The 14,681-nt window shown below is 18.2% G+C and overlaps 3 protein-coding genes across 3 annotated transcripts; 1 reads left to right on the top strand and 2 right to left on the bottom strand.

Annotated features, from left to right (window-relative positions):
* Window positions 1-1,184: 1,184 nt before the first annotated feature.
* PADL01_0830600 (Plasmodium exported protein, unknown function) lies at window positions 1,185-2,417 on the top strand (the record flags this gene model as incomplete). The annotated part of the gene is made up of 2 exons (XM_028681656.1): window positions 1,185-1,253; window positions 1,422-2,417. The coding sequence occupies 2 exons, from the start codon at window positions 1,185-1,187 to the stop codon at window positions 2,415-2,417; spliced, it is 1,065 nt and encodes a 354-aa protein (XP_028538013.1).
* A 1,771-nt stretch (window positions 2,418-4,188) lies between these two features.
* PADL01_0830500 (Plasmodium exported protein, unknown function) lies at window positions 4,189-6,801 on the bottom strand (the record flags this gene model as incomplete). Its single annotated transcript, XM_028681655.1, has 2 exons — window positions 4,189-6,519; window positions 6,718-6,801. 2 exons carry the CDS (start codon window positions 6,799-6,801, stop codon window positions 4,189-4,191), a joined length of 2,415 nt encoding a protein of 804 aa, XP_028538012.1.
* Window positions 6,802-10,062: 3,261 nt separating this feature from the next.
* On the bottom strand, window positions 10,063-12,948 carry PADL01_0830400 (DnaJ protein, putative; the record flags this gene model as incomplete). The annotated part of the gene is made up of 2 exons (XM_028681654.1): window positions 10,063-12,729; window positions 12,841-12,948. The coding sequence occupies 2 exons, from the start codon at window positions 12,946-12,948 to the stop codon at window positions 10,063-10,065; spliced, it is 2,775 nt and encodes a 924-aa protein (XP_028538011.1).
* Between the last annotated feature and the right edge of the window lie 1,733 nt (window positions 12,949-14,681).

Below are 14,681 nucleotides of genomic sequence, written 5' to 3'. Positions count from 1 at the left end.
CCTGTTATTTTAATAATTTAAATTATATAATAATGTTAAAAATATTTTTATATCTATATACATATATATATATATATTTTTAGGAAACTAGGGTAAAATTAAACAATGCATTTTTCACATTAATATTGATATTTATTTATTAGTTTTTTTTCCTTATTCATTTTTATATTTTTTTAATTTTTTATCCTTTTTCTTTATATAAATTAATAATTTTGCTCATATATTTTACAAAAAAAAAAAAAAAAAAAGAAAAAGAAAAAAGAAACACGTTTCCATCTAATCATATATGTTAATTATTTAATTATAATATTTGCCATATATTTCTTCTTATATAAAATATATACTTCAAATTTTAAATAGTACACAAGATATATAAAAAAAAAAAAAGAAAAGAAAAACATAAAATTACTATTAAATGAAAAACATGTGAATCATAAAAGTTATCTATATATATACACATAGGAATAAATTAATAATAACAATATATATATATTTTTTTTTTCTTATAAATATCATTTAAACTTGATAAAAATATAGTTACAATATTATTATGTGTTTATATATATTTATATATATAGATATTAATAACCCTAATATTAAATTGATTAAATGATGTTAAAAAAAAAATTGTGTAAATATACTAATATTATAGGAAATAATATTAAATGTTATAACATGTTTTTACCTACTCACTAAAATTTATAATAAATTGTATACACTTTAAAACCATATTCTATTTATAAAATAATATAATAATATTTTATAAAAACTATAGAAATTACCATATATATAACTATAGGTTCATGCAATACTTATATATTAATTTGGTTTATAGCTCAGTTTAAAATTTAATTAACATGTTATCATTCTATAAAATAAAAAGTACTATAAAACATTAAAAATATGTATTTTATATTTTGGGTGAAAATATTATTAAAATATTAGGTATAATAATTTCTTAAAAATTATAAACGGATCAAAATAAAAAAAAATATAAACATGACCTTTCTTTAACACACCATAAAAATAATAAATTTATGTTATCTAAAGAAAAAAAAAAAAAAAAGAAAAAAATACTATTTTGTATTTATATATATATTTTTTTTAATTTTGGTTATATTTATATATTAGAATTATATATATAGTAAATAGTTTAAATTATAAATATTCAGTTTATTATAAAGATGGGTATTTTATATAGCAAATTATTTTTATTTATTGTTCTACTAATTTGCATATTATCACCTGGAAATGTAAGATAATTATAAATATGTTCAATATATATATATATATATATATATATATAGGGGCATTAAAATATAACTTTATGAATTTAATTATTATGTAAATATATATAATAATTTCACTTATATAATGTTCCTTTTTATTATATTTGATATTTATAAACCTTTTATTTTTAGAATACACTTCATAAATATGTTGAAATAAAAGAAAGGATAAATAATTTATTAAATCATCCACATTTAAGATTATTAACAGAAAGAATTCCAGATGATTCATTAAATGGATTGAGAATAAATGAAGAAAATGTAGAAGATGTTGAAAACAAAGAACATGAAGGATATGATAATGAAAATGATGAAGATGATGAAGATGATGAAGATGATAAAGATTATGAAGATAAAAATGAAGATGATGAAGAAGATGAAGATGAAAAAGGACAAAATAAACCTTATCAAAATAATAAATATCATAAAAATAATAAAAACTATGAAAACGATAAAATAAATAAATATGATAAAGTACATATAAATGATCAATCTAATTCTAAAGCTTCAAATGATACTGATGAAGATGGTGTCAATTATGAAACGATACCTATAAAACCAACTTCCTTAAGAAATGGAGTGAGAAAAGAAAATATAGATAATAATAACAATAACGATAGTACTAAAACTAGTAATAATATTAAAATTAAAAATAGCGAAGAACAAACTGCTCCATTAAATATGCAACAATTAATAGAAAAAAGTTTATATGATTTAAAAGTAGGTAACCACATATATCATGAAAAAAAAAAATACGCAGATGAAATAATAGATTCCATGAAGCTTACAGAAAATGTGAAAAATATATTCAAAGAATTGGTATATTATTATTTGTGGAAAAGAGAGCCAGGATATCAACTTAAGTTATATAAGAAAATTGAAAAGGATATCGAAAAATACTCAAAGAACCATGTTATTTGTACTATTATTGATTTGGAAAATTTAGAAGATGATCTATATTATTTACAATACCCAGAAAGAGAAATTTATAGGGATTTTGATACAGCAAAGGAAAATAGACAAAGACGAAAAATTAAAGAAAAACTGAAAGAACTTAAAAAGCAACAGAAGAAACAAAAAAAAAAAAAAAAAGAAATTGAAAAACTGAACAAAAGAGAGTTGCTATAAGAAGTAATAGACAAAATAAAATAAAATCAAAAATAAATAAAAATCAATATAAAAAAAATAAAATAATATACATTAAAAGAAATAAAATATTTAACACATATATATATATATATATATATTATTCATTTATGTATATATTTTAATACATTCAATATGCATAATGTTATTAATTAACATACTTTCTATATATTTTAATTCTATCCTTATTTCAATCATATATATTTCTTTTATATACATTTCTCATTTGTTAATTTTATGTATAATTTTTTAAACAAATAATCAAATTTTATAAAGTATGTTTTTATATAAAAAAATGAAACATTTTGTATAAATACATAAACTACTTAAGATTTTATTATGTGCATTCTGCACACCTAAATATTTGTTATATTATAAATACCATTATTAAAAATATAGAAGTAAATTGTCAATAATATAACACGATAATTAATTCAACTTTATGTATTTAACTAATTTAACAACACTTGATATAAATTTATTATAGGTTTAAAAACGTTTTTTTTTTTTTTTTTTTTTTTTTTTGTAGGACTCAAATTGAACAAATAAATAAAAAAAGAAAAGAATTATATAGTAAGAATTATGGAAATATTTCAAACTATATATTATGTTATATATAATAAATAAATAATTAAAAAAATAAATAAAATAAATTTGATAACAAAATTATAATTTATAATCAACTAAAATATTTTGATGTGTATGTTATTTATTAGGGTGTTTATAATTATATCAGCATAATTTTATGCTACTCCATTTTTATGGCATATATATATATATATATATATATATATTAAAGCATCATAAAAATGTTATATATATAATATAAAAGACTATAATATCTTATACAACCTTTCTCAATATGATATATAAATATAAATAACATACTATAATTATATTTTGACGATATTGTAAAATGTAACATATATTTTATCATTTTATTGCTATTTGAATATAATTATAAATCAATGACCTACATATATTAACCCAAAAGAATAATATCTGTATTATTATGCAGAACAAATTATATGATGTAACATAAGAAGAAATATATGTGTTTTTTGTTTTTGTTTTTTCAATGTTTCAATAAATTTTAATAGTTGAAAAATAAAACATATACATATATATATATATAATAAATAGTCCAATATGTATATATTCATTTTAATTTCAAAAAATAATGTATACGTATTACTCTTCTTCTGGTTTGAATGCATATGATTTTATATATTTTTCAAAATAATGAATAATTTTTCTTTAAAAAAATAATAATAAGATAGATAATATATATACACTTCAATATAAAAACTAAAATGTTATATATATTAATGTATTTTACTTCTAATATGATATGGTTTTATATTGGTATATTACCTTTTCTAATTTAATCTAATATATATTTTATATATATACCATAACTACTTTTTCATAATGTTTAATATTTTTTTTATATGTTTTAAACACAATATCCAACGTATAATTTAATATTATATATAAATTAGGATATTGTAACATATAGAAATAATATAAATCCATCAAAATATGTTAATTAAAAAAAAAAAAAAAAAAAAAAAAAAAAGAAAAAAAATATTAAAAATTAAAAAAAAAAAAAAAAATATAAAAATAAGGTCCATTTATACTTACTATTATTTATTTGGATTTATATTACATTAAATATTAATAGCATTATGATTATATATATATATATATATATATATATATATATATATATATTTCTCCTCTATTTATTTGTCTAAATAAGTTTACCTTGGTAAAATGTCATGTTTAAAACATTATCTGGTAATTTCCTAATTTTACTACGGAAGGTACGCTTATATTTATATAATAAGCGCTTTCTTAGTTTTTCAAAATACAATATACCAGAATAAATAAAATTTGTAATATCCTCAACATTAGCTGTTTTATTAAGTAAATGATAAAAACTTCTAGAAAATTCTTTTTGTTCTGAAGCTATTTCCATTCCAAGATTAAGGATGCATCTTCCCCATGTTGATTGAATATAACTCCATATAAAAGGATATTCATATGTTCTTCTATGATTATATTCATATTTATCTAAATAAGTTTTCATATAACTCTTAAAATCTCTTGTTATTAATTCAAAACCTAATTTAATTATTCCAAGTGCTTCCCACCATAAACCAAGGATATCATTTTTTAATGGATAACTCCCAAAAGCATTAAAAAGTTTGTCAACTTTGTCTTCCTTTAAATCTTTTATAAAACTATTATAATCTATATCTTCATTTTTCTTTGTAGTAATATTATTATTATTACTATCCTCTTTTTTAACTTTTTTTTTTTTAATAATATTTTCAGATGATTCTGTAATATAATCACTTTCTAATTTGAATTTCTTTGATTTTCTTTCTTTTTCATAATATCCTTCATTAATTTGTTTATCACTTTCTTTGTTTATTTGTTCATAATTTTCTGTATTACTATTTTTATCACTGTTATTTATCAATTCTTCTTTATCATTTTCGTTTTTCAATTCTTCTTGGTACAGATAAAACATTCCTATGTCTTTTTTAATATGTTTATTCATTTCCATAACATCATTTTTATTATCTTCCTCCACTTGTTTCATAACATGTAATTTTTCTGGTTCACTTAATATCAAATCTTCCTTTTTATCTTTTCTATCTCTATAATTATAATCATTATCAAAATATAATTCAATTAAATTAAGTCTATTTTCATCTTCCTCTGAAAAACTCATTCTTTCTTTTTGATTTTCCAAAATACCCCATCTATTTTCTTTATTCCTTATAAAATCCCATTTATCATAAATAACGTTTTCATCATCTTTTTCTTCTTCGATTTTCTCTTGTTCTTCATCATTTTTCTCTTCTATAGAATCAGATTTATCTCCTTCATCTTGTGAGGAATCCCATTTGTTTTCATCATATGTTTCAATATTATTTAATTCATCTTCATGTTCTTCTTCTATAATTGAATTAGTATCGTCATCTATCTCTATAATTTCCCATTTATCTTCTTCATTCTGATGTCCTAAATCCCACTTATCATATTCGTCCTTTTTAATATTTTCCCACATTGAATCATCGTAATTTTTTTTTTTTTCATATTCTTCATGAATTTTTTCACAATCTATCCATTTCTCATTTGTACAATTTTTAATCAAATTGCACTCATCTATTAATTCATGATTTTCATCTATCCATTTATTCTGATTATTTTCTACACCCACATTCCATTTACCCTTATATATATTATTAATAATTTTTCTATCATATTTTTCTCTCTTAAATTTTTCCTCTTCTCCATTATTATCATATTCTTCCTTATTATTGTGCTCCTTATCATTAATAACATCCATATTATCCAAATCATCCTTATCATTAAAATCTTCTTTATCACTTAAATCTTCTTTATCACTTAAATCTTCTTTATCACTTAAATCTTCTTTATAACTTAAATCTTCTTTATCATTTAAATCTTCTTGATCACTTAAATCTTCTTGATCACTTAAATCTTCCCTATCTCTTAAATCTTCCCTATCACTTAAATATTCCCTATCACTTACATCTTCCCTACCACTTAAATATTCCTTATCACTTACATCTTCCCTATCACTTAAATATTCCTGATCATTTAAATCTTCACTATCACTTAAATATTCCTGATCATTTAAATCTTCCCTATCACTTAAATATTCCTTATCATTTAAATCTTCCCTATCACTTAAATATTCCTGATCACTTAAATCTTCCTTATCATTAATATCCTCATTATTGTCAAAATTTTCACTTTTCTCATCAATATATTCTTCTTCTTCTTCTTCTTCTTCAAATATTTCTTCCTCATCCTCTTCATATTCATCCATTTGAACTTCTTCGTTTTCTTCTTTAATATCAAATTCTTTAAATTTCTCACGATTCATACAACTTTCTTGATTTATTTCATCTTCCGATTTATACTTTAATTCATGACATCTTAATGATGGAATGTGATTTTCTTCTGTTTCAGATAATATTCTTGAAAAAATATTCAAATATTTTACTCCTGAATGTTGAGTTTCATCATACACAGATATGCTCTGTAAAATAATTTATAAAATAATAATTAAGGTAATTATTTTAATATATATTTTGAAAAAAAAAAAAAAAAAAATTATTTAATTTTATCAAATAAAATTTACAAATATGAATGAATGAATAAATAAATAAATAATAAATAAATAAATAAATTCACATATATATACATATCTAGATAGTAAAAATTTATTTTAACATACTACTGGAATTTCATATTTAGTTCCTAAAAGAATCGCAGAAAAATAACAGAAAAGAAATTTTCTTAAAATATATATATATTCCATTAGTTCTTTTTTCCTATAAAAAAAAAAAAAAAAAAAAATCATACACACATACATATGATAAATGTTCTATATTCATATAATTGTCTTATATATAATAATCAATAATGTTACCTTAAGACTGTATTATTTAATTTTATTTCTTGAAAAGGTAAACAAAAAATTTTTAACTTATAATAATTAATGAATCTTAATTCAAGTGTCAACTAATAAAATAATATTTTTTGCAAATAACAAAATATTAATATATGCTGAATCCTTTAATATATATCTATAAAAATAGATAAGGATAATAAAATATAAAGGAAATATAAAAGTGCTCAAAACTTATAATAAAGACATAACATTTATAAGATATAGATTGTTACACACATATATATATATATATATATATATATCAGTTGTACGTTCTTAAAATATATATTTATTTCTTGCGAGATATATATATTATTTTCATCCTTATATATTTAATTAACTTTGGATTTTTTTGTTTACAATAATGAAATTATATAATAACGTTTTGTATAGAAGGAATATTATAAATCTCAATATATATAAAATAATATTTAGACATGCAAAATAAAATTATTTATATATTATAATTATACCTTCTTTAATTGTAACGTTATTTGTATCTTTACAAAAAGGTATACACATATAAATATATAATATATATATATATATATATATATTAATAAAGTCTAAAATTATTTTTTTAAAATGTTTTCTGTATCTTCAATTTGTTTTCACAATTTATTAATAAAATAAAAAAATATAATATATCTTCCTCATAAAATTTCCTTATTTTTATATAATTCTTTATTTTAGTATAAAATCATTCAAAACATCAACACATTGTTCTAAATATAAAAATAATATTCACTACAGTTTTTCTTATCCTTTAATGATCAAACATAGTCCCTATACAATAATTTTTCTTCCGCAGATCAAAAAAATAAAATAAAAAGTAAAAATAAGATTATATAAATTATGTAAAAAAAATGTTCAAATTAAACCAACAAATATATATTATATGTATATTTATTTAAAAAATACACATAAAATCAATATATTTTTATTAGTCCTTCCAAAAAAAAAAAATTATAATTTTCCTTTTTTTCCTTCTTAAATAAATATATTTATATTAAGATTTAAATAGAGAATAATATATAGAATATTACTTTTGTAAATGTTCAAAAAGTGTATTTTCTTATATAACAAGCAACAAAAAAGTAAGACTTCATAATATTAAATATTTTTGAACTAATATTTCATGTATACTATATACAATAAATAAAATATTTATTAAAATTCATATATCATTTTGAAAATATGTTCTCATAGTGTTTTTACAAAATATCATAAAAGTATCTTATTTATTTTATTCTTTTTCTTCATTAATAATATTATATATACTTAAATATTTTTTACTTTATTTATTATTTTTATAATTTCTTGGATTTTTGTGTACACCAAAATTTTGCCTTTTACCACGTACACATATAAACGTTATTTTTATACATATATCTATTTATTAATATAAATATATATTTTTTTTTATTTCAGATTTCATTCACAAATACTCATTTATATTATATATTTTTTTTTTTTTTTTTCATATAAAAAATTTTATTTCTTTTTCTTATTTCGTGTTGTCTTATATTTTATTCTATATCACAATTCGTTAATTTTATTTATATGTCAGCTTTTTCAATATATTATGTAAACCTATACAATGAAAATACTTTTTTTTTTATATTAAAATGTGCATATACCTTATGGAAAACATTTAACACAATAATAATAGAAGGATTAGGAAATAAATGTGTACATTTAATTCATGTATAATGCAATATATATATATATATATATATTTTTATTGAGCTTTTCTACTAAATGTACACACGATGATACACCGAAGATTTTTTGCGGACATGATTATTTAACAAAAAAAAAAAAAAAAAAAAAAAAATTTCTACATATAAATATATATATATATATATATATATATTATTATTTATATTTATATATATTTACAAAATTTTCGCAAAAATAAATTTTCATCTTAATATAGATTACTTAAAAATATTTTCCTTAAATTTCAATAGCTAAAAAGAAAAAAAAATTTATATACTTATATAATATATATCATTGATATAATTTTTTTTAATTTTTCAAATCAACTTTTCATTATTATCAAATTTTTTTTTATGTATTCTCAAATTATATGGTACAAATATGTTCATAGTTTAATTTTTTTTTTTTTATTTAATTTTATATAAATATTTTTCAATACATAGGAGTTTCCTTGAATACGATTTCAGACATAATTATTACAAAAAAAGAGGAAAATATAATAAAGTAGAATTATAATCATAAATTTATGAGAAACATAAGAATATAAAAACTTTTATACTGAAATGTGTATACTTCATATTTTTCATTTGTGTAAAATTAAAGTATCTTAATTTGTCATAAATATGAAAGAAAGAAAAATACCTTTTAAGAATATATTTATACATATAAGGTAAAAATGAATGTTCAAATATAAATTAAAAATAATGAAATATAAATGAATAATAAATACATTTAAAAAAAAAAAAAAAAAAAAATGATTATATTTTAATATATATATATATATATAAATTAATTGGTATGTTCAATCCAATATGTCCAAAAAAAAAGGATAAGATATATGACGCTTTGCATATTTGATGTTGTATGTTTTACAGCTCCCCCTAAAATCCGAACATGCTTAATGAACAGAATGATAACTTCATTAAGGTAGTAACTTATATTTATTAAGAAAAAAACAAAAAATTACATTTTTCTTTATTATATAATATTTATACACTTTAATAACTTGACAATACAGAAAAATAATTATATATTTTTTCCATGTATATGCATATTAAATATACATATATATTTTTTTTTCTTTTTCATTATTCCTTTTAATGTTACAAATTTATATTTATATTTTGTCTTATATATTTATATTTCTTTATATAAGTGTAGCATCTTATTATAAAATACATTTTTAAAAATATAAACACACAAATAATATGTATATGTAACAACTCAATGTAATATATATACAATAATATACATACAATAATTAACTAATTCTATTAAAAACATTTTTAAGAAATATTAATTAATTAATAAGTAGTTATATTCTGCATAATAAACAAAATATTATAAAAAGAATAAAAAAAAAAAAAAAACAATGAAAAAAATAAAAAGAAAAAGAAAAACATATTTTTAATCAACTTCGTCAACATCTACACATGATGCTTTTTCAAATGCCTCTTTTGTATGATTTATAAAATCGAATTTATTTATATCTTTATCATTTTTTTTTGTTTTTGCCCATTTTTGCATTAATTTCCCTAAAATACACATTCCTTCTGCTCTTTTTAGTCTCACATATATATCTACTCCTTCATCTTTTAAAAACTTTTCAGAAGCATTCCTAACTGTTGTTTCTATATCCCATAAAATTACTGTTAGTAATTCAATTATGAAGGATTGTAAAATTTTATTTTTTTCTTCATATGTTACAGGAGAATTATTATCATTTAAATCATTTTTATTATTATATTTACTAATTGTACTACACGTTTCGATTACATTTTTCCTATTATTTTCATGTTCACTATGATTATTATTAAAATTATTAGATATTGTATCCTTTTTGATATTATCAGGTGTAATTACATTGTAATCGGAGCTACCCTCTGAATCACATGTTATACTATTAGCCTCATTTGAAATAGGCTCATTAATATCTTTACCATCTATTATGGAATCCATAATTTCATAAGCTCGTTTTAATTTCTTTATTGTAAAAATAATATTAAAAAAAGATCTTACATGAGAATATACAGCTCGCACAGTTCTATAAGCTAATTTTATATTTGCAAAAGATAAACCTATACCCCACTTATTTTTGATTTCATCTATATATACTTTGGACACGTTTTCATACGTCCAACCTATGGATTCTAATATGGAACACGAAAATGGGGATGAAAACAACTTTTTAATTTCATTCTCCATATTTTCAACCCAATCTTCATTACTATCAACATATGGTTGTAATCGTTCTCTTAATAATATAGCTAGTTCTACTTCCCTTTTTTTCTGTTCCTTTTCAATTCCTTTATTTATTATGTTTTTTGTTGTTAAAACTCCATTAACAAAAAAATCGTGTTTGAATAACAAAGCTACAAAGGTAGCAATTCTTAATGTTCCAATATAATCAAATAATTCTTCTGAAGTAAATAACATCATAAAAAAAATTAATGGATCCATAAATAAAGTGTCATTTACTTCATTGAATTCTCCTTCATCGTATTTTCTCCTTTGATCTTCATCACTTAATACTTGATAAGCTTCGTTTATCTTCTGAAACATTATTTTCGCTTCAATATTATTTTCATTTTTATCTGGATGATATTTTAAAGCTAATTTATAAAAGCTATCTTTTATATCCTTGAAACTTGCATCTGGTTTCACATTTAATATATCATAATATTTTGTATCACCATAAAAACTTCGTGAGTTGGAAGGACCTTCATCTGCATTATCATTAACCTTTTGTTTCGAATTTTTATTAGAAAATAATTCATCGCATTCTTCATCTAAATAATATGCTTTTTTTTTATTACAATTATTAAAATGTGTCTCATTTGGTAAAATACTTTCTGCCTCTTCTAAATTTCGTGATTTTCTTGATTTAAAATTATCTGATGTTATATCATTTGATTGGATATTATTAGATTTTATATCATTTGATTGGATATTATTAGATTTTATATCATTTGTTGGTATATTATATGATTTGTATTTATATAAATCTGAATTATTTACTATAGATTCATTTAATTTTTTTTCTTTTTGCTTCATGCATTCTTTCACATTTTCATATTCCATATATGTACCTCTCAATTTGTCTCTTTTATGTCTCTTCTCTTTAACGTTAAAATATTTTTTCTTTTCATCAATATTTAGTTCTTCACCAATAGAATCTTTATAATCATATGGTGGATATTTATTATATTTCAATGATAATATTGATTTCTTATAATTGTCCATATTTTGCATCTTAACACATAAAATGTTTTCATTTTTATTTCTCCTTTTTCTTTTTTCTGTACTTTTATTTATATTATTATAATTACGTTTTTCATTTTTGGTTCGTATTACATCTTGCAAACCTTGAGTCATAATATTTTTACAAGAATAATGAACATGATTTGTTAATGCTTTCCATGCAATTCTATTTGAATTTATTAACAATTTAAAATCATCCAAAAAAAAATCTCCTTCATTAAACCAATCTTCAAACATTTCATTCAACATTAACTCAATAAAATATCCATATATATAAATAATATTATTACATTTATTCCATCTTCTCTTTCTGAGTCTTCGACGAATTTTATATAGATATTTCAATTCCTTGTAGGTATTTTTCAATATATTTTTTAAAGAATAATATTTCGTTCTTTCATTATTCATTACTTTAAACCATATATTATACATTATATTTTTATTATCATTTGAAAATCTTTTCATTTTATTAATTTCATTATCTAATTTTTCATCAATCTTATTTTTATTCACTATATTGTATTCATTAATATGTGGAATGACACTATAATTATTCCATAATTTATATTTTTTTAAATCCTTCATCAGATTTGTAATATATAAAAAAGCATTACACTCATCTTCATCTACAAATCTATTTATTAATATGAGATCGTCTTCTTCATTCCCTTTTATATTTAATTTACTCCTTATTTTATCCTTAGAAGGAATACCAAAAATTTCACTTAATCGTTCTGTGGCATATAAACTTCTTCCATATCTATAAAAATTGACGGTTGCAATAAATGAATTTCCTATATACGTACTTTTATCCTAAAAAAAAAACAAATACATATATATATATATATATATATATATATATATATATAACACATATGAAAAACATTTAATCTACATAATATTTATATTTTTTTATTTACATACAAGAAAAGTCACATATATAGATCCAAGGATAATAACAATAAAAACATTAATTACTAAAAAATAGGGTAAACATCCCTTTTTAAATTTATATTTATAATAATCAAACATATATTTTAACCAGTTATAGATATTTATTTTGTAGTTATATATATATATAAACTTGGTGTAAACAAAAAATATATATTTTTTTTTCTTAGGAATAATGATATTTATAATTTATAAATACAATATAAAAATAATATAATTTAAAATTATCAAAATATGTTATCTTAAATGTTATTATAATAGACAAAGAATAATAAAAAAAGAAACATACAAACATAAAACGAAAAAGGAAAATCATATATATTACAGTATTCAATTTATATTATGAATATCATATCATATATCACTAAAATATAAATATACAAATATAGGTAATTTATTCGGAACACATATTAAAAGATAATATGTATATATTAACATAATTTAATTATATATTTTTTTAAATATAAAAATTCGTAAACATATATAAATATTAATATATAAAAATTAAAAAAATAAAACGAAATTATATCATATAAAATGTATAAATTAATATATATTATAGAAATATATAAATATGGGAATACATATATAATAATATATATGTATTATAAATTTATAACATGATTATCATATTATAGAAAAAAAAAAAAAAAAAAGGACATATTTAATGAGAATAATATTATTTTATTTATTATTATGTCCTTATTCTTTCATAATATATAAATCTTATATTTTATTTATTTATTTTTTTTTTTTTTTCATAAAAAAGTATATATATAAGGAAAGGTTCATATAAAAAAAGAATTCATTTAATTTATATATTACAAATATTATATAATAAGACCTATTTAAATATATATATCAACAATATATATATATATATATATATATATATATATGCATATAATAATATATATTATATATATTATATCACAACATCAAAAAATGAATAAAAAATAAATTAAAATAAAAAATATTGAAATTTGTAAAGAAGTATATTAATAATTTAATATAAAAACATTTTTATTATTTTAATTTTTTTCTTTTTAATGATCTCCATTTATATAATAAAAATACATATTTTTATACTTATCCTCATATTTTTTATCAATTTTTTTTTGATATCATATGTTATTATATTATTACTTTCAATTATTTTTTAACTATTATATCATAATAAATTTTATCATGAATTTTTTTTGTTTTTGTTAAATGTGAACATTTCAATTAAATGTTTAATTAAAAAAATATTATATATATATATATACAATATCTTTAAACTTGTCTTATATAAATATTTATTTATATCTCTTAAATTATATGTTAAATAAATATTAAACTTGAATTACTTTAGTTCAATTAATATAATGAAGAAATAATTTTTTATTTATTACAAAATATATAATCATTTTAAATATTTTAACATCAAATGAAATTTTAAATAAGTACAACATAATATTATATATATATATATATATATATATATATATATATATAATTTTTGAATTATTATTAGTAAAATATTAAAATAATTGTGAAACAAAACCAAAAAAAAAAAAAAAAAAAAAAAAAAAGAAAATATATATCATATATATAATATATTTTATAATGATCTCTTATAAATTATATATAAAACTTTTAATAAAAAATAATAAGCGAAATATTACATATGCCTTCATATTTTTTTATATTGGGTGTTAAACTTAAAAAAAAAAATTGATATTTATTTATGATATATTTATAAGTAAATTTTGTTAATATAATACTGATCTTTAGAATTATATATACAGATAATTTTAATTATTTTTTTTCTT

Source organism: Plasmodium sp. gorilla clade G2 (genome assembly GCF_900097015.1).
Source record: "Plasmodium sp. gorilla clade G2 genome assembly, chromosome: 8".
In the NCBI taxonomy this organism is placed as follows: domain Eukaryota; phylum Apicomplexa; class Aconoidasida; order Haemosporida; family Plasmodiidae; genus Plasmodium; species Plasmodium adleri (nom. inval.).
The sequence above is the reverse complement of the archived record's forward strand: the minus strand, read 5'-3'. Positions and strand labels throughout refer to the sequence as shown.